The 27,817-nt window shown below is 34.5% G+C and overlaps 1 protein-coding gene and 1 pseudogene across 1 annotated transcript; one reads left to right on the top strand and one right to left on the bottom strand.

Annotated features, from left to right (window-relative positions):
* Positions 1-5,923: 5,923 nt before the first annotated feature.
* On the bottom strand, positions 5,924-13,938 carry LOC110738531 (CDGSH iron-sulfur domain-containing protein NEET-like). Its single transcript, XM_021918936.1, has 3 exons — positions 13,310-13,938; positions 7,060-7,127; positions 5,924-6,297 (listed from the first exon to the last, which is right to left on the bottom strand). The coding sequence occupies exons 1-3, from the start codon at positions 13,436-13,438 to the stop codon at positions 6,204-6,206; spliced, it is 291 nt and encodes a 96-aa protein (XP_021774628.1). The 5' UTR covers positions 13,439-13,938; the 3' UTR covers positions 5,924-6,203.
* A 3,030-nt stretch (positions 13,939-16,968) lies between these two features.
* On the top strand, positions 16,969-27,817 carry LOC110738560 (annotated as a pseudogene).

The following is a 27,817-nucleotide window of genomic DNA, read 5'->3' on the forward strand; positions in this document are numbered from 1 at the left end:
TTTCATTGGATTCGACTTCTCAAAGGTCGGCCGGTCCTTCACCTCTTTGAAGATGGTGCTACAGTCCTTGTTTAATTCGTACCGTGAGGCATACGGTTTGAATTCCTTCTTTTTCTTTTGGGACTGTTGGTCAGATTCTTCAACCGCCCAAACTTCCTTTCTTTTACTGCTCTCGGTAGATATTTTAGCCGGCTGAGAAGACCGACTCTCTTTCTTGTCAGACTTCTTTGAGTCCGACTGATGGTTGGACGAGCAGAGGTCGGTAGCTTGAATAAAGCTCTCCGCCTCCATCAACGACGCTTGAAGGGTGAACACCCTCTTTCGGATAAGGTCGAACTTGAAAGTTGACCCATCCTTCAGACCCTTGAAGAAGTCTGTGTAGGCGACCTCGTCAGACAGCCCCTGGATTTGAATTCTAACCAGGTTGAACCGCCTGACGTAGGAGCGCAACCCTTCTCTATCTCCCTGCCGGATGGTGCTCAAGTCTAAGCTTGTATTTTTGGCAGGGATGTTCATCGAGAAGTTGGAGGCAAAAAGGAAGGCAAGCTTCCTGAAGCTGTCAATGCACCCAGCCGGCAAGTTGCCAAACCATTGTTGGGCTATGCCCTTCAATGTAGCCGGGAAGCACCGATACCACATGGCGTCCTCCAACCCCTGCATGTGCATAAGGTTGGTGTAAGCCATGAGGTGATCCTCCGGGTTGGTGGTACCATCATAAGCACCAACCAACACATTCTTAACCTTATACGGCTGTGCCGCCTTGGTTATCTCCTTGGTGAACGCAGAAGTATGTTCACCAAGTTTGATCAGACGGAGCTGCCAGTCCGGCGAAGGGACGTTGTATGCCGCCTGACCCCCGAAGAGGGCAGGCTGCATGAAATGAGGAGAATACTGCCCATATACCATAGGGGGTACATATGGGGCATTCCCTATCATCTGATGTCCAGACAGGACGGTATTACCGCCTGTGTAGCTCTCATGCAAGGATTGAGCATTCCTTGCAGATGTATTCCGGAAGCTGTCTGGGAAGGTCAAAGTAGACGCCGACTCAGACAACTGCTGGCTCTTCCGGCGCTCGATAATTTCCCGAGCGTCGGGGATGCGGACTTCTTACTACCACCCGGATGATGCTGCCGGATGGGTTTCCTGGGACCCTTCTCTGGGAGAAGGATCTTTGGTCACATACGTCTCAACCTGGTCATCATCCTCATGATCGGTGTAGACCATTGTCTGAGGATCGTTAGAGTTTACCGGATGTATAACCGGTTGAAGATCATTAGGATTAGGAGGTGGTACAGACTCTCGAACCATCCTTGAGGTACTCTCCCCACAGACGGCGCCAAATGTTTTGGGGTTTTTCTGGTCCCTCGGGAGAGTTACAACACAAGGTATGATCTGAATGCGCGCATGTACCTGCAAAACCACGAAATTGGGCAAACCCTAATTTCTAGGGCTTTATGAAGATTAATGGTGGATGAAGGGAGAATTGTGTTTATGGTGATTCTAATATGATTGTTGAGTTCTAACCCTAATTTTGGAGGTATTGAATTTGTGGAAGATGAGATATAATTATTAATTAGGGAGGATTTGTGGAAGAACAAGAAAGAGGAAGAGAAGAGGGCAGAGATGCGGCGAGTACCTCTTGAGTATGCGCTTGTTGTTGTACTTGTACATTTAGGGTTATTCATGACATTTCATATTAATTCACTCACTGGAGAGTAATGTAACGCAATTGTAACGGGGCTTTTGTGGGGCCCAATGTTAACCATATCTGACTTACGTGAACTTATTTGATCTCTTTTCATATCATTGGAATTGAGCGTACGAACAAGTTGACACTAATGTTTACCGATTTTGAATCATCGTTTAAGTCTCTTTAGTTTTTTTTTTTTTTTTGACAAAGAACACTAACAAACCAAAAGCAAATCCTAACCAAAAGACCATAAAAGTAAACGACGATCTCGAGCCCTAACAGCCAACCAATGCGCAGGAGCCACCCACTGACGAGGGACTTTACAAATTCGACATGCAGAGAACCGAGGGAGAATCTCCTTATCTCCTGAATCAACTAGAGGCAAGAAATATCCGAGGAGTTATGACGTTCAAGCAAGGAGACTAACTGAGCGCAGTCCGTGTAGATGAGAAGGCGAAGAAAACCTTGGCGAATAGCCATATGAAGGGCCCACAAACAAGCCTGCAACTCTGCCTGAAGAGCAGAGACGGATCGACTAGCCTGAGCACCACCAGCTAGGACAACATCCGAATCAATCTCTCGAAAAATTCAGCCTGTGCCAGCACAGTTATCCTGACAAAGCCAAGCCCCATCAAAACACAGACAATGGTCGATTGGATCCGAGGTTGTTCCTCGCAGACACAGAGTTCTCACATCGTGATGTGGAACTGGTGTACGCTTGGAGAAGGACAAAAGATGTTGTTGAAAATCCTGAGCCGGAATTGCCAACATAACGAATGCCAACATAACATAACATAACGAATGCCAACATTTATAAACTTATTGTTAATAAACTCGTTTTGTTGTATCAGCGTATCCTTTAAGTGAGAGATTAATATTGGATAATATTTTGCTATTTTAACATGAAGGCTTTACTGTTTGGAATTGGATGTAATTTAGCTTCACAAATCACAACCCTTAAACTTTAGAGTTAGGCATAATGTTTGAGATTTGAGCGCCAAGAAACATGGTCGGTTCCCTTGTAATTATGACTTAGTGCTTCTCAAATGTGCGGTCAATATAACGTGATTAGTGTCTTCAATTTTGCGGTAGCTTCTCAAAGTTGAAGTTAATGCATTTAATACTATATAATCACAAAATAAAGATGTTGTTTTTGTCGCTAAGGGCCTGTTCTGTTCCGTTGAAATTCAGTTCAGTTCAGTTCAGTTCAGCTCAATTCAGTTCAGTTCAGTTCAGTTCAGCTCAGCTCAGCTCTTAATTTATGTCTAATGATATTGCTAATGATATAAAGCCAAATTTCATTCTTTAAGATCTTATTACAACGACAACAACAACAAAAATAATAATAATAAATAGTATATAAAAATAATAATAATAATAATAATAATAATAATAATAATAATAATATTAACAATAATAATAATAATAATAACAATAATAATTGAAATAATAATAATAATACTAACAATAATAATCAATAAATAATAATAATCATCAATAAACAATAATAATAATAATAACAATAATAATAATGATAATAATACTAATAATAATACTAATAATAATAATCAATAAATAATAATAATAATAATAATTATCAATAATTAATAATAATAATAATAATAACAATAATAATATTGATACAATTCATTGTTCAAATGGTTCTATTTTTTTGAAACATATTTCTAATGTTAATCTCATTGAGAAAATTAGAGGTTTCAAGTTTTTAATATATTTTCCATACATTTTATAATATATTTTCCATACATTTTATAATTATAATTATATAGTATATTTTTCGTAAATATTTTAATATGTACATTTGTATATACACATATGTATAGTAATAAATATCAATAAATAATCAATAAATAATCAAAGATCACTAATCCGTAGTTAAAAATCACTAATTAATAAGTTCAGTTCAGTTCAGTTCAGTTCAGTTCAGTTCAGCTTGGTTCAGTTCAGTTCAGTTCAGTTCAGCTCGGTTCAGTTCAGTTTAGTTCAGTTCAGTTCAGTTCAGCTGAGTTCAGTCAATCGGAACAGGCCCTAAATATTCGTCATTAATTACTCCATTATTTTCACTATTTATGAGTACAAGCATATGATCGAGTACGACGTGTTAGGAAATAGGAACAACAATTTTGCTAAGCTCAATTGATAATTCCCTAAAAAAAAAAAAGCTCAATTGATAATAATGATAATAGCTAGATTCATTACATCAATTTAATTTTGTATGTAGTGCAGAGGGTGTCTTGTATAGTTGTACATAACAATGTTGATACACCAATTGTTATATTCGAACAATTCGATCCATGATCGTTTTTGGGTTGGAAACCTTTCGCTAGCATATACATCATAGCCTTTGCTAGTATGGAGTATTATTATTGATTATATTATATGGTTTATTATTATTATTAAACGTTTACACCTATTTAAATTTGCAATCATTTCTCATGTACTAAATTAAAGTATTTTTTTCGTATTATAAGTGGTAATGAAGTACAGTGTATCTTTCGCAATTTTAGTTTGTCCATAGCTTGTAACGTGTATTTGAAAGGCAATATCTATAATCATTTGGTTACTTTTTAATAAATAATTAGTATATAGTCTGCATTATTATATCTTTAATGTGATATATGACAATAAAATCACATGAAAATAATGACTAGTACAAGTTGGCCTGCTGATCAAAGTTGAAAAAATCACAATTAACACGTCTTAGGTTGTTCAATGTTCATACCTCTGCAAATTAGAACACCTCTGCGGCTTCTAATTAAAAGTACGTGCTTTATTTGATTTTAAATACTATATAATTCTACATGATTGAGAGAGCAAACTAAGCTACGAACATTAATTAATCTATTCAAATCTCCTTTCTTGAATTGGTGGATAGCTAGTACTCAAATAAGATTCCATATAATTTGACCTACAAATGACACTTGTTATTCGAGACTTTCATGTACATCTTTTGAAGATTTTAGTTTACAGTTCATAGTACTACGAGGACGGAGTGTTTTTTTTAATTTAATCTTGTTCTTTTTTAATGAATAGTTATAACTTCGTACAAAGTTTGCTATTTTACTATATTTAAACCCAAAAAATGGTTCACAATGATTAAGTTACACTTTTTTATGAATGAATAGTTATAACTTCGTACAAAGTTTGCTATTTTACTATATCTAAGGGCCTGTTCTCATACATTGAAATTCAGTTTAGTTCAGTTCAATTCAATTCAATTCACCTCCTAATTTCCTTCTCTTATAAAATATTCATTTCAGTTCAGTTCAGCTCATTTCAGTTCAGTTTAATCAATGAGAATAGGCCCTAAACCCCAAAAATGGTTCACAATTATTAACTTACACTTTTTTATGACTTATAAAAAATGACTTCTTTTGAAAAAAAAAAAAGGTTATTAAGTAAATTGTAGTTTATTGGATTAGTTTCATTGTAAAATCTCATAATACTTCATATTAAGGTTTTTTTATTTTATTTTTTTTGGAATATTAATGTTCAAAGTTATGATGAGCAATGGTACTAGCTTGATAATTAAAGTGCTATAAATATGCAATACTACGTAGTTTGAAACAAATAAAAGGCAGATTTCTAATACGGAGTAACAAACAAGCAATGCTTAGAAAGTTAGAAGTTAATTTATATATGCACATAGCTTTTTAAATTAAAATATATATGCATATAAATAGTATACATTGGAATATCAAACAATCTACAACAATAAATTTACCAAAGATCTTTGTAACTCTGTTAAATTTTAAATGACTAACACGACCACTTCAATGATCTGAGAAGCAATTAAAATTAGTCGGTGGAATTGGAGTCAAAGAATATAATCTTGGTAAATTATAATGCACATGCCGTTGTAGGTGGTCACGAAACAAACTTGTGCCTGTCAATTTACTTAGAAAAAACTATTTAGGGCTGTACTCAATTCACTTAATCTTATGTTTGGCTGCCAATTAACAGCTAAATTCAACGCAACTACATACATACCTACCGTTCTAACTTAGACAATTCACGTACATCTCGCGGTGTTCGGCACCACCGACAATTAACAAGCTTATTTTGTGAAGAATAATATGCTTCACTATAACCAGGTCATGAACCAAGAACCATCATATCCATCAGGGTGAACACGACAAGTGATCAATGTACATATATAAATTATATATTACGTATTTAATTATACCAGAATGTTATTACTTATATATATATAGTTATATTAGATCATGTGAATGAGATATGTCTTACAGGGTATAATTTTGGAACGAAGGAAGCAACAACAAGTAATAACATTATCGCAAAACAGTTAATCACAGGATTCACATCTCATTAGCATGCACTGTCAAAATACGGTTGCATATTTAATCTCAACCACTCAAAGAGGAAACAACTCTAGGCATAAGTTGCTAGGTGACAATAATCAAAATCCGAACAAAAAGAAAAGCAACCAAAAAAAAGAAGGAAAGTAGATCATCGATATGAATCAGAATTACTGCTTCTTTAACAACAAAGGTCCAACAGTAGCTTTGTTGTGCTTCATATGACTCCCATCACACAAAGGAAATGTCCCTGATCTCCAACACCTGCAAAGTAAGCCATGTGTTAGTGGGCTCAGAGAAGTCCAAATTCATATTGTTATTATTGGGCCGCTTCAAATGTTATGCTCACATGGGCTCACGTAATAAAAGGTTATCTTGTTACTAACTGAAGTTGTCAAAAATTGGCCCAAGAAAACAACCCATTTCAGTTGTATTAATTTGATTAGACTCACACCCATAATTGAATGATCATAGCTAAAACTAATCCAAGCCTAACAACTCAATTGTCACCCCTATATCGAGTATTTAAGAAGGGAATTACGTTGATATTTTAAGTGAATGATGATATAAAATGAGAACATTGTTACGGTGTAAGTATCTATTTAATATAGATGTAACCATACGTGGGGTAATTAAATTATTTTATAATTAGCCTTTTTGTTCATTGTATCCTTAGGAATGCCCAATAGATCTATATCCTATCCTTATTATATTGTCATTGGCTTATCATTAAACAAATAGGGATACAATTTCTCATGTTCAAATAACAATACAATATTATTTGGCAATTTTGAACATCAAGTTTAAATACCATCAACCTATACTTTACTTTTGTATGGATAATTTCCGAAGACACTTAATTATAACAACAAAGGTTATAAGAATTTCGAACTTAAACTAGATGAAGCCAAGACAATATTTTATGTACAACCGGTAGCACATTTATGGGGTGAAGATCCTCTACAAATAGTCAAGAATATAGTGTATGAAATTATAAAGAAATAGAGTAATAATTAGGATAAGAACCTGCAATAAGGGGTGATATTCTTGGAGAGCTCAGTAGCAACAACAGAATCAACAACTTTCTCTTCAGTTTTCTGTAAATCATGTACAGCAAACAACATGTTTATAGGTTGAATTGTAAACATACAAAACATGATTGCGGAAGCGATAATTAATTAGTATACCTCCAGCCATTACAAATTAATTACGAGGAAGGCAAAGACTCGAACAACTTCGTCGCGACGCCGAAACCGTGAACAATCTCTTCTCAACTTTGGTGTTGGACCCTCACTCTCACTTTGATGGTGTATATGTATTTTTGAGAGTTGGATGCAGTGACCTTGTTGCTTGAATGAGACTCACGTTGAATTACATATATATATAGGAAGTTTTGCCATCAAAAACTCCTACTTTACGTGAGTTTGTTATGGGTGGTTTTCTAAGTTAGTGGGATAATGGGTAGTTAGTTTCCTTGATCATGGGAAACTAATTTTCAAAATAAATGGACCATTTTCTTGATAATTATCTATTTTCAAAATAATTCAAAGTATATCCAACATTCTCCCACTTGGTCCATTTAAACGGAAAAACTCAATATATGAATCATAGCGACAAATTCCCTAATGACGAGAACTAATCTTCCATGTATCACAATATATTCAGCTTTCCACCACTCATATAACTTAATGAGTAAACCTCATGTTCACTCTAGGTCAAACAAAATGACATTTCTTATTGAAATAACTATATTTCCAAAAGTACGTACATAAATTCAAATAATGCAAGAAATATCAAAAACTTAATGAAAAAGGTTTCAATAAAACAAGTAAAAGTTTCACATGACGGAACCAAGTCCCATCTTTTCTACATGACCCTTGAAACCATTAACCGGCATGCCTTTGGTCAAGGGATCAGCAATCATCAATCCAGTACTAATGTGTTCTATGATCACTTTCTTTTCTTGAACACGTTCCTTTACGGCTCGATACTTTATGTCAATGTGTTTACTTTTACTTCCACTCTTATTATTTTTAGCCATAAAAACTGCAGCTGAATTGTCACAATACATCCTTATTGGACGAATGATAGAGTCAACAACTCTTAACCCAGATATGAAACCTTTTAGCCAAACACCATGTGAGGTAGCCTCGAAACAAGATATAAACTCAGCCTCCATAGTAGAAGTAGAAGTTAAGGTCTGCTTCGCACTCCTCCAAGAGACGGCACCATCAACTAGCATGAACACATATCCTGAGGTGGATTTTCGTGAGTCAATGCAGCCACCGTAATCGGAGTCAGAATAGCCCACAACTTCAAGATCTTCTGTTCGTCTATACATAAGCATGTAATCCTTGGTACCCTGAAGGTATCTTAACACTTTCTTTGCAGCCTTCCAGTGATCAAGACCTGGGTTACTCTGATATCTTCCCAATACTCCAACAGTATATGCAATGTCGGGTCTAGTGCAAACCTGAGCATACATAATGCTTCCAACAACTGAAGCATAAGGAATATTTCTCATTTGTTCCCTCTCAAGGTCATTCCTGGGACATTGGTCCAAAGTGAACTGATCACCCTTTACAATAGATGCTACACTTGGCGAACAATTTTTCATATTAAACCTTTCAAGTATTTTGTTGATGTAGGCTTCTTGAGATAGACCCAAAATACATCGAGATCTATCTCTATGTATCTTAATGCCAATGACATAAGATGCCTCACCCATATCTTTCATATCAAAACTACTTGAAAGAAATTGTTTCACCTCATGCAACAACCCTTTATCATTAGTTGCTAGCAAAATATCGTCCACATATAACACAAGGAAACAGATCTTACTCCCACTAACCTTGTGGTATATACATGGATCCATGATATTTTCTTCAAAACCAAATGAAGTTATCACTTCATGGAACTTCATATACCATTGGCGAGAAGCCTGTTTCAGTCCATATATGGATTTATTAAGCTTACAAACCAAATGATCACCCTTTTCAGAGAGGAATCCTTTAGGTTGTCTCATGTAAACCTGTTCCTCTAAGTCACCATTCAGAAAAGCTGTTTTCACATCCATTTGATGTAACTCAAAGCCAAAATGAGCTACTAATGCCATAATCACTCGAAGAGAATCCTTTTTCGATACAGGAGAAAAGGTCTCCGAGTAGTCGATTCATTTTCTTTGAGTGCACCCTTGAGCAACAAGTCTAGCCTTATGTCTCTCGATGTTGCCAAATGAGTCTTTCTTTGTCTTGAAGACCCATTTACATCCAATGGCTTTTACACCATCGGGCAATTCAACAAGATCCCAAACTTTATTAGACGTCATAGAATTCATCTCATCTTTCATGGCACTAATCCACAAGTCTGAATCCTTTGAACTTGTGGCTTGTGAAAACGTAATTGGATCATTGTCAGCTTCAACATTATAATCCGGTTCTTGTAAATGCACCTCAAAATCATCAGAAATAGCTGATCTTCTCACTCTAACGGATCTTCTTAAAGGAACTTGATCAATGTGTTGATCATCCAAATGTTCCTCATTTGTATTATTATCCATTAAAATATTATCAGCATTTTGTGGAACTTCATTGGCTATTGGTTGTCTTACGTCCGGTTGAACTTGAGGAACGTGAACAATAACCATCTTATCACTTGAATTAGAAGTTGGAACTTCAATGCGATCCTTTTCAGGAACATTGCCCTGAAATTGATCACTCCCATTAACTAAGTCATTCTCAAGAAATTTTGCATTTCTCGATTCCACAATTCTGGTGCTATGAGATGGACAATAGAATCTATATCCCTTAGACTTCTCGGCATATCCAATGAAATACCCACTAATAGTCCTTGGGTCAAGCTTCTTTTCTTGTGGGTTGTAAATTCTTACTTCAGACGGGCATCCCCAAACGCGCATATGGCGCAAACTCGGTTTCCATCCTTTGAATAACTCAAAAGGCGTCTTAGAGACAGCCTTGGAAGGAACCCGGTTTAATATATACGCTGGCGTCTTAAGAGCTTCAATCCACAAAGATGGTGGAAGTGTAGCATTGCTTTGCATACTTCTCACCATCTCTATTAAGGTCCTATTTCTTCTTTCTGCTACACCATTCTGATCCGGAGAACCGGGCATGGTGTATTGGGCAACAATCCCATGCTCTTGAAGAAATTTTGCAAACGGACCACATGCTTGTCCATTCTCGGTGTATCTACCATAGTACTCCCCACCTCTATCTGATCTCACGATCTTAATGTGCTTACCACATTGTGTCTCTACTTCGGCCTTAAACAATTTAAAGGCGTTCAAAGCTTCATCCTTGGAATGAAGTAAGTAAAGATACATGTATCGCGAATAATCATCAATAAAGGTAATGAAGTATTTTGGATCTTTAGCGTTCATGTCCGGACAACAAATATGCGTATGTATGATCTCTAATAGGTCAGAACTCCTTTTAGCACCCTTTTTAGATTTGTTAGTTTGCTTTCCTTTAATGCAACTAACACATGTCTCAAAATCAGCAAAGTCTAGAGTATCAAGTACCCCATCCTTTACTAACCTTTTAACTCTCTCAATGGACATATGTCCTAATCTCCGGTGCCATAGCATAGAGGATTTTTCATTCATAATACATCTTTTAAAACCAATATTAACATGCATGGAATTATGAGTGATATCATTTTGCAACTTAAGACAATATAAACCATTAGTCAAAATACCATAACCAATAACTTCAGAATTACTTGATAAACTGAAACCAGAATCTGAAAAATTAAAGGAAAATCCCAAAGGTACAAGTCTTGAAACTGAAATCAAATTTCTAGAGAAATTTGGAACATAAAATGTCCTTTCTAAATGCAAAATAAAACCACTACTTAGAGTTAAGCTGCATGTCCCAACTGCTTCCACATGCAAACTCATCTTGTTGCCTGAATAGATGTTATGTTCACTCCCCATTGGTTTCCTTAGGTTTGTCATACCCTGCAAGGTATTCGAAATATGGATTGTAGTACCAGAGTCAATCCACCATGTATTAGAATTAACATCAACCATATTAGATTCATTTCAAACAAACGCTAAAAAATTACCTTTCTTCTTAAGCCATTCCTTAAACTTGGTACAGTCTTTCTTCATGTGTCCCTTCTTTTTACAAAAGAAACACGTAGACTCCTTCTTAATGGATGACTTTGCTGGAATCTTTCCCTTTCCCTTTTCCTTAGTGTGATCCCTTTTCTTCTTTTCAGAAGTTGTGAGGTTCACCTTTTCACTCTCTTCCATAGCCAATCTTCCCTCCTCTTGAACACACATGGTCATAAGTTCATTAATTGAACATTTATCTTTATGTGTGTTGTAAGAGACTTTAAAAGGGTCGTATTGATTAGGAAGAGTGCACAAAATAAAATGCACTAGGAAAGAGTCAGACATGGTAACTTCCAAATCCTTAAGTTGAGCTGTTATATCCCTCATGCGCATGATGTAATCACGCACTCCTTTGGTCTCAGTGAGCTTCATGGATGAAAACTGCATGATTAAAGTGCTAGCAAGAGCTTTGTCAGAAGTTGCAAACTGCTCATCGATGGCCTTAATGAGTTCTTTGACATTAGTATGCTTATCGACAGAACCACGAATACTAGTACATATCTTAGTCTTTATGAACATAACGGAGAGACGGTTAGACCTCTCCCACTTTTCATAAAGACTAATTGCATCTTGAGTGCTATCCTCCGTTATGGCAGGTGGTTCGTCTTTCCTAATAGCATAGTCAATATCCATCCATCCTAATTGCAGCAGCACTCTTTCTTTCCACACTTTATAGTTATCACCCCTTAGTTCAGGAATGTTACATTTGACATCAGAAATATTTCCAGGTAAAACTACTGCAAAAATTAAATAAAAATGCTCAATATCAATATAGACTGTAAAATAAAATCATGCTTTACCAATGTAAATCATGTAAATACATAAATCTAGTGACATAAAACTTGCATGTGGGCTAAAGTTCTACTCAATTAGATAAACATAATATAATAATCAAACAGTGAAGCTATTAAATTGTATCAATTTCTTAATTTCCTGTGGGACATTTAAGAAACAAAGTTCAATACTTCACTCTAATTAATCATTCTAATATAATAAAATTCCTGTGGGTAAGTCTTATTATATCATAGAGGATTAATTACAAACAAATGTCTAGTTTCCACATGTGATTTCTATATAAAATTTTAATAAATAGAGATGTTGTGGCTACTCCCTAAATAATAAAATCTTAACACACTTGACATTTACACAATTTAATTCATTATCCAATTGATCCAAAATGAATAACAAAATCCTTAAACAATGATGTATTACAAGATTAATAAAGTATGCAAATAATTATCATACTGACTATTAATGCGTTGCATATGAAAATGATTTTACCGCAATAGCACTAATAGAAATCCTTTTCCTTTTATTTTAATTTATCACATACTATAATTATGTAACTGGATAAATGCAAATATATTGTATAAACATTAAACAATGCATGCAGAGGGGATATCCATACTTTATATACACATAAATAAAAAAGATATGTAAAAATATAAATATGTGATGATGAATACGATATACACAGAAACATCAAGTAGTAGTGATACATTAAAATCATAGCTTTCATGCATACTCCTTATCCAAAAACATATTATACAGTAGCATATATGAAATAATCGCCCAACACAATCGAGATTGTTGCATCGTCAATTTAAGCAGCATGTAAAAAAATATTGACGATTCTAACTAAGCAAGGCAGAGGAAAACATGGCTCTTGATACCAAATGTAAATCATGTACAGCAAACAACATGTTTATAGGTTGAATTGTAAACATACAAAACATGATTGCGGAAGCGATAATTAATTAGTATACCTCCAGCCATTGCAAATTAATTACGAGGAAGGCAAAGACTCGAACAACCTCGTCGCGACGCCGAAACCGTGAACAATCTCTTCTCAACTTTGGTGCTGGACCCTCACTCTCACTTTGATGGTGTATATGTATTTTTGAGAGTTGGATGCAGTGACCTTGTTGCTTGAATGAGACTCACGTTGAATTACATATATATAGGAAGTTTTGCCATCAAAAACTCCTACTTTACGTGTGTTTGTTATGGGTGGTTTTCTAAGTTAGTGGGATAATGGATAGTTAGTTTCCTTGATCATGGGAAACTAATTTTCAAAATAAATGGACCATTTTCTTGATAATTATCTATTTTCAAAATAATTCAAAGTATATCCAACATTTTCCTGATTTCTGGGTTAATTGTTTCTGCCCTTACCACAACCATCCTTCTTCTCTGTTGTGAACCAACTGATGGTTTCGTGCACCCAAACCCATTAACATTACTTAAAATGTTAAGAGAAGAAGCCATTATTTATTGAAAGGAATTAAAAATTGTTTGTTTTATTTAGAAAGGATGGCAAAATAGTAAAGAAAGATATAAATCATATAATGAGTAAAATGAAGAAGTGTATTTATTTTGAACGTGTGGAGAGCACACTCTTTGTTGTTGATCATGTATTTGAGTTATCAGTGGATCAATCATCGCCACGTCATTCTTTTTGGCAATTTCAGATTTTGTTACCCTTTTCTCGTGTCCTTAGATAAGAATTAAGAAACGAGAGTGGGAATAGCTCAAGTGGTTATACCTCCCTTCCCGGTTTCAGGTGATTCTGGGATCGATTCTCATCACCCGCTCTTATGACTCTCTAAACACCAAAAAAAAAAAAAAAAAAAAAAAAAATTAAGAAATGAGGGGTCTTAATCATCAAGGACATCAACGCATCTTAACATAAGGACCTCATGATACACTATAATACGATTCGAGCTCTGGAGGTAGTGGGCTAAATTTTTTTGTTCAGATCGTGCTTTGGTTGATCTAATCCCGATATATTTTGAATTGCGTATTAGTAAAAAGTATATTAAGTTGATCCGATATTATAAAATTACACATTTAGACGAAACTAACAATATTTTAATCATATATTTGTATATAATATTGTCGACAAGAATTATTAGTTAGAATTTTCAAAGTTTGACCTTTAAAACAGATTAGTGACTATCCGAGTACGGGACGAAAAGTATTGACAACTTTTCTTTAAGAAATGATTTTAACTTCAGCTCACATGATGAGTTTATAGAAAATTTTTATCAAGATATCAACCAGTGTATGCAACTTCGGTCAAACGGACAGAGGAAAAATATATAATCAATTGAACAAATAATCTGCTTAAAAAGGTACTCCACAAGAATTCGGAAAATTAACACTCTAGTACTCTATTGTGTACCCCTAACAAAAATGCAAGCATGTATTTCAACAAATATGTTAGCGACACTCTACTTATCAATGAGTTATGAAGCTCTTCAGCTTTGACAAGGACTCCACTGTGAGGCTACGTTCAGACCCCGGACTCCTGAACATTGAGCGACTTTTATTCTGATGATCACAAGAAGAGAAACAAATAACTATGACAGTCAGATTATCAAAGGTCTCGAGCCTCAAAGCTTCTCTGAGTAGCTCCTCGGAACATAGTTGTGGGTCATTGTGCTTCCTTAATCCATATTGCACAAGGTAGATAGCTATTGAATGAGATTGTCCGTCTACATATGATCATTGCTTATAAAGGGTAAAGTTAGTATATTTTGGGCTTGTTTGGTAAATGGCTTTTCATTGACTTTTTTTTATTGGTTTTTGGCTTTTTCATTTGGTCAAACATTCAAAATTTGTGTTTGGTAAATGGCTTTTTCAGCCAGCTGAAAAGTTGGCTTTTAAGCCAAATTTTTTTTTAAAAAAAACTAATTGGAGTAGCTTTTGGCAACCTAAGTTACTAATAACATCCAACAATCAATTTTACCAAACATGTTTTTAGACTAATAAAAAGTCAAATAACCAACAAAAAAGGCAATACAAACAGTCAGTCAAACCAGCCAATCAAACTAGCCGACAACCAACAACCAGCAGCCAATTGCCAAACAAGGCCATTATGTAAAATTACATAGGGGGTGTTTGGCAATTGGCTTTTTGTCTAGCTTTTGGCTTTTTAGTTTGGTCAAACAGCCAGAAAAATATGTTTGGTAGTTGGCTTTGAAGCTAGCTTTTCCGCCAAAAGCCAAAAGCTAATAAGAGCAGCTTTTTCTATTGGCTTGTTGGCCCACTTTATCACTAATAAACAGCTAACAACCATTAATAATTTTACCATACACTTTTGTAAACAGCCGGCTTAAACAATAACTTAAAAAGTCAACCTATACAGCTAATACTTCCAGCTAGTCAAACAAGCTAACAGCCAGCAACCAACCATCGATTGCCAAACAACCCCATAATAAAAAAATTATAGAACGTACAGTTGAGAAGTTTATTTAAAAAAAAATGTCATGATTATATAGTACATGTAATAAAATTAATAGTTATACTAATTTACGGTAGAAACTTCTCATATAATACATGACGACTTGCTACCCACCCTAAACAACTTCAAAAAGAACAACTCAATTCTTACAAAGTTTATCTTTTTATTATGGAGCATACGAAAAGAATGAAATTCTATTATTTTTCGAAATGAAACATTAGATATCCCTCAAACTTTCCACAGAGCGTAATTTGCGTTCAACGAGTGGCAATGTCGCACTCTCACAAATACCTTTTTAAACTTGGGATCACCTATGTAGAGATCCCAAACCCATACCCATTCCATTCCACAACAACAGGTTATTTGGGAAGCACCCCCCTCAAACTCTTTTAAACTCAACTTTGACAGTTCACTAAAAAACAACTCAGTAGCAGCAGGTGTCATCATTAGAGATAACAGTGATTATGATTCCTTTATCGTATTTAAAAGAGGTATTTACCCAAATGGGAGAATATAATTACCCGAGTAGCTTCAACAACCATGTAAGAGCAAGATTAGCCCTGAGTCTTAAGACTCAGGGTGACATCATCATTTTTTGATTTTGTGATTTTAAGACAAGACTTTATTTTTTTAATGCATTTAAGAATCTAAGTCTTAACAAAACTCAAGACTCAACTTAAGACTCAACTCTACACACTATACACCGTGTTTTCCCTATATATACATCAAAACACAGTGTTTTGATAAAAAAAAAAAAACCTTTTTTTTTTTATTTTTTATTTCTTAAATACATTAAAATCTATGTACATTTCTTAAAAAAAAAAAAAAGAATTCTATGTACATTGTTTAAAAAAAAATGTATGTACGTTATTTCCAAAAAAAATTTATAGATATGTACGTTGGTTTTAATTTTTTATATGCAAAAATCATTGTTTGTTCTATTTTATCTTAACTATGTACTTATCTTGTTGAAAAAAAATATAAATACATACCAATCATAACAATTATCAATTTAAGTTATCTTGTATTTAAATTATCCTATTTTTTTGTTATTGTTTTTTGGTTTTTAATATTTATCATGTATGTACCTAGTCATAATAAAATTACTCTATATATGTATTATAAAAGCTAAATATCCTATTGATTTTGTTATCATTTATTTGTCTTCTTTAAAATCCTACAAAAAAAATATAAACAACGTACAATATTATAGCTTTCTTCAAAATATGGATCCCAATCATGCAAAATTCTCAAAAGACAAAAAAAAGTTAATAAATATTTTAAAGAAATCTAAAATAAGTCTTAGGATTGAAGAGATAAATCTGATTGAGTCTTAAGCAATCTTAAAATAAATTAAAATTAAAAAAAATAATTAAATTTAATATAAAATCTGATGTGGCAATTAATTAAAATCTGAAAAGGAGTTAGATTTGCACCTAAAAAAGTCAAAATACACGAGAGGGAAAAAAGAAAAAGGTACACATCGTTGCCATTTGAAGCAACCAATGGTGATCCCGCTAACATCATAAATCCCAATTAAATTTTATTTCAAATTCCCAATTCCAATTTTTTTAACGAACTCAAACTTCCTTCTTTCTTCTCCCTTTTCATTCCAACCTCCCTTCTTCTTCCGCCGGATTTCAGGAGAGAGAAAATTCAACCCTCCTTCATCTTTCTTGCTTCCGAAAATGGCGAATGTGAACCCTTTTTCAGTTGGAGATTCAACAGATTTTGGGTTTGTATTGTTTTAGTTTTAATGGTTGCTGAAATCGGCGTCAATTTCTGTAATTGCGCGAGATCTGACCAGGAAATGCGGGAGAGATTTTATGGTAATAATATCTTCAATTCTACGCCGCCTGATGGTGAGGGTACTATCGCCAAGATGATCGATCATTGTTGGAGAAGGAGTTTTCTGAGAATGATCAGCCTGAAGGTTTGATGATTTTTGGTTTTTTTGGTTTGTTTTTAGGGTTTTTGTGGATTTCAGGTTATATTTTAATTGAATGTTGAATTATAGTGTTAGCATTGATGAAAGTTGAGAAAATTGGTGTTTGTTTGGGTTGTTACTCTGATATTGTGTTATAATTTGAGTTGAAGTAGTTTAGTTGTAGTTGAATTAGTGTTGCATTTGATTGCATTGGTATGTAATGTCTGAGGTAATTTTGACTTTAGGAATATGATTTGATTTAAGCATGATTACTACTTCACGGTGCAAGAATGAACACTAAGAGTGAGTATATTTAATTGGGAGCTTATTCGGATGCATTTGGCTGATATGGCTAGTGTGGCGAATTCCTTGGTCCGTTCCTGTGATTGTGTTTGGATGTGTTGCTTTTTGACGAACTTTGACGATGTATGTTCATAATCACATTGTTATGTTTATCTAGCTGAGTGAGGATGAATTTGAACAATGGATGGGCTGATGGAGAGACTTTTACATATAAATTGAATCTTAGGGTGACTTTTACTCAATTACAGGGTGATTTTATCACATTGTTTGGATTGAGAAAATTGGAAGGAAAGGAAAAGAATAGAAATGAATGTATTCATCCTCCCTTCTTTGGATAGGAGGGGAAGGGAAAGGAAAGGAAATGAAAGGATTCATTTTCTTTCTCTTTTAATTAACCAAATCCTTCCAATGTTAGAAAGATTTGGAGGGAAAATGTAACCTTACCTTCTCCCCCCCCCCCCCCCCTCCATTCCTCCCCTTTCCTTCTTTTTCCGTTTCTTCCCTTTCTATTCCACTTTGCTATCCAAACAAACCGTATATCTTATTTATTTTTTATATTGCGATCCTGCCTTATGCTAAGATTTGTGTAGACAATATGACAAATCATGGAAGGGTCAATTTTTGGTGGTGGTTCAGCCGTGCAGCATATTGTGACCCTTGTGGCCTTGTTTTAGGAATTCTTCTTCTCTTGTTTCAATTTTTTAATATTAATTTTGTATTAGCCAAAGCTGAAAAGTTGGCTTTTTTAGCTCAGTTCTGAAAATTCTTTTTAAAGTTTTTGTTGGAGTTAACACCTTTTACTCAGGGAAGTGATTGCTTTGTGACTTATAATTAAGATTTAAGCTGATACTAGCTGATATCAAACCTCATATATGATGGTTTGATATATTCGTATTTAATGTAGGTCCTAATTTATTTGTGCAAACTCCTCTTCAAGTGTCTTTAATCTCCAAAGTCCAACCCCTCCCAAACTTATTTTTATTTTTTTATAGGTTTATTGTGGGAACTTGTTACTCTAATTTGTCCATGAAATCACTTGAGACCACAAATACCTCTGGATATGGTGATTTTTATTGTCAAATAAATAATATTTACTCTTGCTTCATCTCTAGATTGTGTCTAGGAACTTATCAATTTGTTATTCTGTGGGTACTGTTCAACATCCAAATTATGTTTTCAGTTTCCACAAGGTCCTCTTTTCAAGGAATTTATAGAACCATGTTCACTTAAAATTTTAATGACTTTTAAGGTCTGCAGTTAATTGATGTTGATGTTGTTTTCCTGATCACTTTATGATGATGATGTCATTTTAAATTCTTTTATGATGTATTTTTCAGGCTCTGATGGAAGTAGTTTCAACACCAGTGTAGCTGACAAGCAAGTAGGTCCACATTCCACAATGCCTCCATATTCTTGGTTCTGATTTCAATAGTTTATAATAGTTATTTTTAAACTTGTTAGATACTCAGTATTTATTACAAGGCTTTATGCTTGAACGGATTTGCTTACATGAAATGTGAAAGTATCTAAATTAAAATCGTACAATGTGGTCTGGCTGCTTTAACATCTTAAGTATTCTGCACATGATGTACTTTTCCCCCTAGTCTATTAATGAACTGCTGAGTGTAGTCGGTAGACTATTAGGGTCTTATGTAAGATCACAATGATGATGAACAGTAAGCCGATTGTTTATAATGCATTTGGCATGCCATCTGGCATCTAGGTGACTTCATTTAGGACTGTAGTAGACAGGGGAGAGCGAGATGGGCTTGTTATTCTCTGATTAATAAATAAGTTTCGTCATGCAATTTTTAGCTTTTCTAGATCATTAATGAACGATAGATGAACATATGTATTTACAGTCCGATGTCCAAACTTAATGTTGTCTATCTTGTAAAGTATATGCAAGGTGACATGTTATCCTGTGGATAGCTGGATTAGAGGAAGATAGTAAGGGTTTTGAAAATTTTTAATTGCTAATATGTATTTGGCGCCATATGATCTACATAATTTTATTGTCAAATGTCAATTTAGTGATCTCTGTAAACTTGAATGGAATTTGATAGCGTATCTAGTTTTTATGAAGCAATTACTTCCTCTGCCCCTAAACAAAGTCTTCCCATTTCCTCGTAGAACTTATGTGCTATTTATAAGCACCATTTCTCATTTTGGGTGGGGCCGATCATCCACTAGGGAAATGAGTTGAAATGGCTTCAAATCCATTCCAATGTTAGGTTTGGGTTGGACATTTTATGCTATGGAACCTTATATATTAGTATTTAACTCCATTCCAACTCCTTACAATCTCATCCCCACCTCATCCCCTAAGATTCTAAATCCATACCACCCTAGATACAAATTCTAATTAAATACAAATCCATTCCAGTTATAACCAAACTTATTAAACATGATATGGAATTTCCAATCCATTCCAATCTATTTTGTTGAACCAAATGACCCCTAATTTCTTTCTTCACACTCCCTTTTAATAGTCCCATTGGTATTGATATGGTAATGCCCTTTCTTCATACACTCCATTGCATAGTTACATCTGTCTTCATTACTTTATTTTAACATCATAGGGCAAAGTTTTTATTTATTATTTATTTATTTATTTATTTTTTAATTATGAATGTCATTTTGTTACTGCTCTATAACTAAATGTATGTCTGTCATGTCTCTCATATGAAATAGTTAGTATACACTTGTAAGTTATATGAAGTTGTGGCTAAGCATGATGTTAATTATTTTATTCTTTCTCAATAGGCTGAGCTTGAGACTGTTGCTAAAATTTCTCACGAAAAAGGCAAGAAAAATGAGACAGGAGAAGCAAAGTAAGAAAATAACTGGAGGCGTTTATATATATATATATATATATATATATATATATATATATATATATATATATTCTTGCGAGAAAGGTAAAGTAGCGTAGTTTGCTTTGTTTATTTTTGTATTTTGATTCTTATTCTTTACTGTGTTGCCAACATTACCGTGGCAGTGGAACAAAGGCCTTTCAGATCCAAGATGTTTTCTCTTTGGATAATGAAGAGTCTGATGACATGGCAACATTGATTGATAAAAAGGTGCTCCAAAGTCCAAACTTGGATGCATTCTTGTTCTGAATTTGCAAATAATATATTCAGATTATTATGGACTTTTTTTTTGGACAACTCTCATTACATTGTCCTCCTGCAGGATAATGTGTTTGTGATGTCTAACAAGAAATCAAAATATCCAATTCTTCAAGTAGATTTTAGGTATGTGATTAATTGTCTTTTACATCTGTCAACTATATTTGTCCTTATATTTTTTGTTCTTCAGTTCAAATAAACTGAAGCTACTCATTATTATGCGAACATAACTAGGTATTTATGTGGTGCATTTTCTTTTGGATATCAATTTTGCTGGATTTACAAATTGTATTTGCTTTGCATTTGTAACAGGTTAATCTCAGATTTGGTTATACTGATTGTATCTGCTGCCGTTGGAGGGATTATCTTTTCGTGTTTGGGACAACCGGTACTTTTTTTTACCTCCTGCTTGGGTGGGGGGTGGGGGGGGGGGAGATGTTGATTCTAGAATCTAGATAATGGATTTTATTTGTCTGCATTTATGCGTATTAAGCCTTTCGCTTTCATAACCGAATGCAGGTTATTGTTGGCTACCTCCTTGCGGGATCAATGATTGGGCCAGGGGGTCTGAATTGTATCAGTGAAATGGTTCAGGTGAAGTCAGACTGCCTTGTTTCTTTACAAATATACTTCCTCTGTTTTTTTTAGTTTCTACACTCGTATTTTCACGGTCTCCTAGTCATTTTTTTAAGAGGTGAGAGATAGAGAGAAAAATAAGGACCCATGTGGGTAGGAGAGAGAAACTAATTAAAAATTTCCAAAATAGGAAAGTGTAGCAACTAAAAAGAAACGGAGAAAATATTAGAAATTCCTTGCCATGCTCTGTTATAATATGTCGTGAGCTTTTGTTCGTATGATTTGCGAATATTTAGTTTTTCGTGCTCTTCCTCAGCTTTTGCAGTTGCTTTAATATCATATTTTACTTCATTTTCATCAAATCCACGGAAGTATTTTAAAGACAACATGTAGGGAGGAAATATATAGTTTATTGTACAACAGTGAACATAGAACGTTTCTTTTTTCCTATATTTTGTGTATGACAGTAAAATGTGACCTTTTGAGAAGAGAGACTTGTATAGCGGAATGTTTTCTTTCATGTAGCTTCTAATCCATTTGCCTCTGATGGTTTCTCTTTTTAAATGTGTTTAGCTTTACCACATTTTGGGAACTTATTTCTTCAGCCATCTAACCGTTCTGTATTTGTTTTACATGTTTTCTTCTGTATAGGTTGAAACTGTTGCACAGTTTGGTGTTGTTTTCCTTCTATTTGCTTTAGGATTGGAATTTTCCATGACCAAGGCAAGAATTCTTTTTCCTGATTACTTTTTTATCTGTGTTCTTGCTGTTGCTGTTAATTTGACTTTGTTGATGGAGAGTTTCATTACAATAAGTTTATGTGTTCATTTTGACAAATGAACATAAATAAATTAAAACCACAAATGTGTTCATACTCTATGGTAGAAGCTGTATTAACTGTAGTTTGGTGCAGCTCAGAGCAGTAGGGCCTGTATCTGCTCTTGGTGGGATGCTTCAAATTATCGTATTCATGTTTTTGTGTGGCATAACTGCTATGGTAAAGTCTCAGGATTCAAACTTGTACTTTATTGAACTAATATTTACTCGTAAATTTGATGTTGAAGTGGTTATGGTGATAATATATGACCATCCCTGCAGATATGTGGAGGAAAATTGTCAGAGGGGGTGTTTGTGGGTTCTTTCCTCTCTATGTCATCAACAGCTGTGGTATTTCCTTGTGTACTCTTGCTGTAGCCTGACGGTTTATTATGTTTTTATAATGTGGCTGCATTCATCACATGACAATCTTCCACTGTAAATCTTTATCTAGGTGGTGAAATTTTTGATAGAAAGAAACCAGAACAATGCTCTACATGGCCAAGTTGCTATTGGGATACTTATCTTTCAGGTGATTTAAAATTGAATTTCTTGCTGAAGTTGGATCTTGAGTTAGTTGTTTCATATCTGTTTATTATTCTGCTTTGAGAGATTTCAGGATTGTGCTGTGGGGTTATTTTTTGCATTGCTTCCAGTTATGGGTGGTAACAGTGGCCTTCTGATGGGAATTGCCTCAATGGGTAGATTGTAAGTTTTTATGCAGTCTGCAAGATTACTTTGTTATCAAACTTCCACATCCAAAACTATGATTCTAACTCGAAATATTTTGTCCCTACTTTTACTTCATTTGATGGTTACATTTTTTTTAATCATTCTATTTATGTGACTTCTAATTTCAGGTTGTTGATCTTGTCTCTCTACCTCGCAACTGCATCTATATTAACATGGTCATTTATACCTCGTTTCCTAAAGCTGATGATACAGCTGTCATCTCAGGTGAGTGATCATATTTTGTTCACTGTCAAAATAATTATTGAAACAACAAACTTGTAAGTTTCCTGAGTTAGCAGTGATTAATAATTGAATTCACATTAAATAAAAAAATTGTTGGTCAATTGCAGTTAATGGGGTCACAGGGACCATAAATTCATAAGGCTAAATTTGGTAGCTAAGAAGCATTATATTGTGTGGGTTTCCTCAAACATTAGTCCTGAAATGTTCTTCATTGAAGAGGCTTTTGTGGGAGAACCAAGGAGCCCAAATGTTAATCGAAATTCTCTCACAACAAAACAGTCACAAGTATGTTGAGGATTGTTATGTGATGTTGGAGAGTTTGATTCTCATGGCAGATGCTTTAATATTTATCAGTAATTCAGCATTTACTAATTAGTTGGTCATACTTTCATAGTTTCATTTGGTGGTAATAATTGAACAATTATCTGGATTGCAACGTAGGGGTAAGGGAGGGGAAAGAAATAAATAGAGGTAAGGGAAAGGGAGGGGAGGGGAGGGGCGAGGAAAAATAATAAGAGGATTTTCATTTTTTTTTCCAAAATTTCCAAACAATTAAATGTTTTTTTTATATAAACAGGAATGAAAATGGATCCCTATAATTCCATTTTCTTTCCTTCTTTTAGCCCCGTGCATATCCAGACATGGGAATACGGATCCCTCATTTACTCGCCCCTTCCTTTTCCCTAAATATTCTTATCTGAAGTCTGAACATGAGCATCGTATAATCAAACCCTTTAATTGTTTTAACTTTTTGAATAAAGTGGCTAAGGACGGAGGTGTGGACGGAGGTGTGATCTTGGGTGGTAGATGTAGATATATCTGCAAAAGGAAACATTGATAACATTTCAAGGATTTCGCACGTGTGTAGGTATCTAGTAGTTTGACGATTAAGAATAGTTTTACTTTGGGATTTTACTTGTTTGTATATGTGTAAACATATCAGTTATGTGAGGCTTTTGATAGGCTTATAACAATGATTATCAACCTTATTTGTTTTTGACCGTGGTTGATGTCTACCGTCCTTAACTCACATGCTTTTCTAGTTGGTTTTTGCTCAGTAATTGTCAAAATATAGTACACATGATCAACTTGTATCTTATCATCTCCCCCCCCCCTTTTTTTTTCTTATTACTATATTTCGCCTTTTTTTTTCTAATTTATTTATCCAATTTACCATCTTCAATTAAACACGTCGATTGGCATTTATTTCTCTCCCTTTTTCAGACAAATGAACTTTATCAACTTGCTTTGGTGGCATTCTGCTTGCTGTCTGCTTGGGTGAGTACTACCAACACAATCATTTTTCCATAAGATCTGTTCTTGTGTTTTTTTGCTCCAGCCTGAAATAATTCCCACTTCTGACAAATTAGTTTAAATATTAATAATAATTTGTGCATGTACATCTATGCATAAACAAATGCTGGCTTTTAATAGAATCCAATTTATGCTGGCTTTTAATGTTGTCAATTCTGAAATATTTATTTTGTGTATGGCTTGTGTGCTAATGTTTCAATTGCATCACCAAATTTGGGATATCTTATAGTGTCCATTTTATTAAATTTTTTATTATTATCTTATTTCAAGTCTTTAATGTAACACCAATATGCTATTCATTTGGACCATTGGTTTGAAAGTTGAGCTCTCTGTTGTAATGACATATAGAATTATGACAAGTGTTATTCTGAAGAATTTTTTGTAGTTTATGTACTAGTTCAATGTCACGAATTTAGTTACTCTGTTACTTGATATACCTGTGGTTGTTTGGACTATTTGTCCTTATGTGGGTGGCTACTAGTGACATACTGTAAAATTTCATATTTTGTCATATCGATCCTAAGTGAGTTTGGGGTAAAGAACAATTGTTTGTGGGAATTTGTTTTACTGTATCAGCGTATCCTTTAAGTGAGAGATTACTGTTGGATAATATGTTGCTATTTTAACATGAAGGTTTCACTCTTTGGAGTTGGATGTAATTGAAAGTCGGTGTTTCAGTGTTTGGTTTTTTTTTTTTTTTTTTTTTTTTTTTTCTTAAACATAGAATCAGTGAATATCGGTTGTGCTCATTTATGCTGTTTACGGTCTTTCCAGTGCAGTGATAAGCTTGGTCTTAGTCTAGAACTGGGATCATTTGTAGCTGGGGTCATGATCTCTACAACGGACTTTGCGCAGCACACTTTGGACCAGGTATGTTTCTGTATATGAACCAGAATTCATTTATTCGGATGTAGTTCATTTATAAGCTTGCCTATGTTGGGCTACATTACCAAGAAAAATGCCTGTATTCAATTCAGCTGTTGTCAATTCTGAAAACAGATAAAATTTCAGAGTCACTATTGTAGAAGCTTCTGCAATAATTGTCTGCTCAACTAATTTGCTATTTATGTTACTTACTGTTTGCTTCTGAGCTATATTTGTACATGAAGCCTTTTTGAGCAGTATTTGTTTCTTAAATCGTATATTGCAGGTGGAGCCAATTCGTAACCTGTTTGCTGCTCTTTTCCTTTCCAGCATTGGAATGCTGATACGTGTGCAATTTCTTTGGCTTCATGTGGATATATTGGTTGCATCAGTTATTTTGGTTGTGGTGTTTAAGACATCTGTTACGGCTGTGATAACTAAGGCTTTTGGTTACAGTATCAGGACATCTCTTCTTGTAAGTATAGCTTCTGAAGTTCTTTTTATTATAAAGGTAGAGAGCTTGCACAAAATTGACTTATGTTGAAATGACACAAACAGGTTGGATTGTCACTTGCTCAAATTGGAGAATTCGCTTTTGTTCTTCTAAGCCGTGCTTCAAATCTTCACCTTATCGAGGTATTCTCTTTTTTATAAAAAACATAAGGTTTGTTTTTTTGCATCGTATATTCATATCTTGAAAATCAGCTTGCTTGGCTATTTTGGGGACATGTGTGGCTGGAAACTGGTAATGGATGATTAATCTGTTTTTTGTTCTCTATTCTGAGAATCCCTTGCATAAATTTGGTGTTTATCTAGAGTATATTTAAAATGTTGCCAATGTGGTTGATAGACAATTATTCTTGTTAAGGTTGGGGCACTCCTTGTTTTCTGCAAAATATTTTCCATTTTTCAATATCATTTTCTATATAAATAAAAAACGCTTTCGCTGTATCTGTTTTCTTTGATTGTTTGGCAAAATCAAGGGCTTTGCAACACTATCACAGTGCTATTTGTTTCCTTATATTCCTTTTTGAAATGTGGTGGGTATCTCTAGTACAATGCTGACACCAAGAACGGTTAGAAGTATTCCAAATTTGTGAAAGGTCTTTCTAGTATTGAGCTCTATCCTGTGTTTGTTCTTAATTTATGAATGATCCTGCTTTTTTTATCATTAAGTTTTTCTTTGGTGGCAAACTTGTTTGTTAGTTTGAATGGTGAAGATTAAGGTTGTATACATAATGAATTTCCCAAGCCCTTGCAGCAATAGTCTATTTTGTGCATGTTTTGTCTGATTACTCTGATAGCATTTGTTCAGTGCTGCATTGCCTCTTTTGCTTGGTGTGGTATTTCCTAGAGTGCTACTTGTAGTTTCTGCTAGGCTACATTGGTAGAGATAATAATGCTAAAAGCTGGATGCATCAAAATGAGTTTGTTTATTTCTACTCATTTCTTTTGGGGCTGTGCCTTTTCATCCTCCACTTGGGAATACTCCAGTTTTTTTTCTCTTTTATTTCAGTAAAGGTGGCTAGCAGCAACTTTCCTCCTGTATAGTTATTTTTTAATGCGACTTACAGATTTTTTATTTTATTTTTATAGGGGACAATGTATCTTTTACTTCTTGGAACAACTGCTCTTAGCTTGGTAAGCTTTTTCTGATAACATTTACTGTTACTTTTCCTGATGATTATTTACAGTGCCTAAAAAGCTTGTCTAGCTTTTACAACCTAGTTCTGCAGCTAAATCTTGTTTTTACTGAAGGTTACCACTCCTATCCTGTTTAAATTGATGCCGGCTTTGACACATTTGGGAGTTCTTATGCATTGGTTCCCTTCTGAAAGCAGCATACCAATTGAGGTTCTCTCTCTCTCTCTATCTCTCTCTCTCTCTCTCTCCAGTCAAGGTCTAGAGAGTAACCTTTATTTGGGCTGAGGACCTGTTTATATCATACCCTTCACTAAATGAATCTTCCAAAGTTAAATTGATTGCTAATTTCATTTTGCATTTTGCTTCCTTGTTCTCTTAGCTGCAGGAGAGAACTCCAATGATCGATACACGCAATAGAATGTTGTGACCTTCAATTTGTACCATCGTCAAAGCATATTAATGGCCTAAAAGAAGTGGCTTTGGCTGTAAAATTCAGAGTGAAGCTTGTGATGAACCTGCATCATGTTAACTTTGACAGAACCTGATAGTTGGGACATGGATGTATATATATTGTTACACAAATTTTGGATTGTGTACATATGTTTCCTCACGCTGCGCTTGTGGGTCTCGGGCGATTCTTCAACGAGTGCAAAAAAATTGTCATTATCATTGATCTTAGTTACTGTACACGACCTAGGGATAGACCAGGAAAGTTTGAAGTGTAGAGCTTTTGTAGTACAAAGTATATTGGAAGTTTTGTTTCCTCCATAAGATTCTAGTTTTCATTGTAACCTTAATTTAAACTTCAATATAAATGAATACAATGCAAATTCTTTTCTGTGAATTTA

Source organism: Chenopodium quinoa, unplaced genomic scaffold (genome assembly GCF_001683475.1).
Source record: "Chenopodium quinoa cultivar QQ74 unplaced genomic scaffold, ASM168347v1, whole genome shotgun sequence".
Taxonomy (NCBI): Eukaryota; Viridiplantae; Streptophyta; class Magnoliopsida; order Caryophyllales; family Amaranthaceae; genus Chenopodium; species Chenopodium quinoa.

Bases quoted from the DNA above. Each gene is read 5' to 3' on its own strand.
- LOC110738531 (XM_021918936.1), bottom strand. From the start codon at position 13,438: ATGGCTTCTTCTCTTAACATTTTAAGTAATGTTAATGGGTTTGGGTGC. The intron at 7,128-13,309 runs ATGTTGGATATA...GATTTACAGAAA, and splicing joins TTAACCCAGAAATCAGGAAA to ACTGAAGAGAAAGTTGTTGA. The intron at 6,298-7,059 runs GTTCTTATCCTA...CTTACTTTGCAG, and splicing joins AATATCACCCCTTATTGCAG to GTGTTGGAGATCAGGGACAT.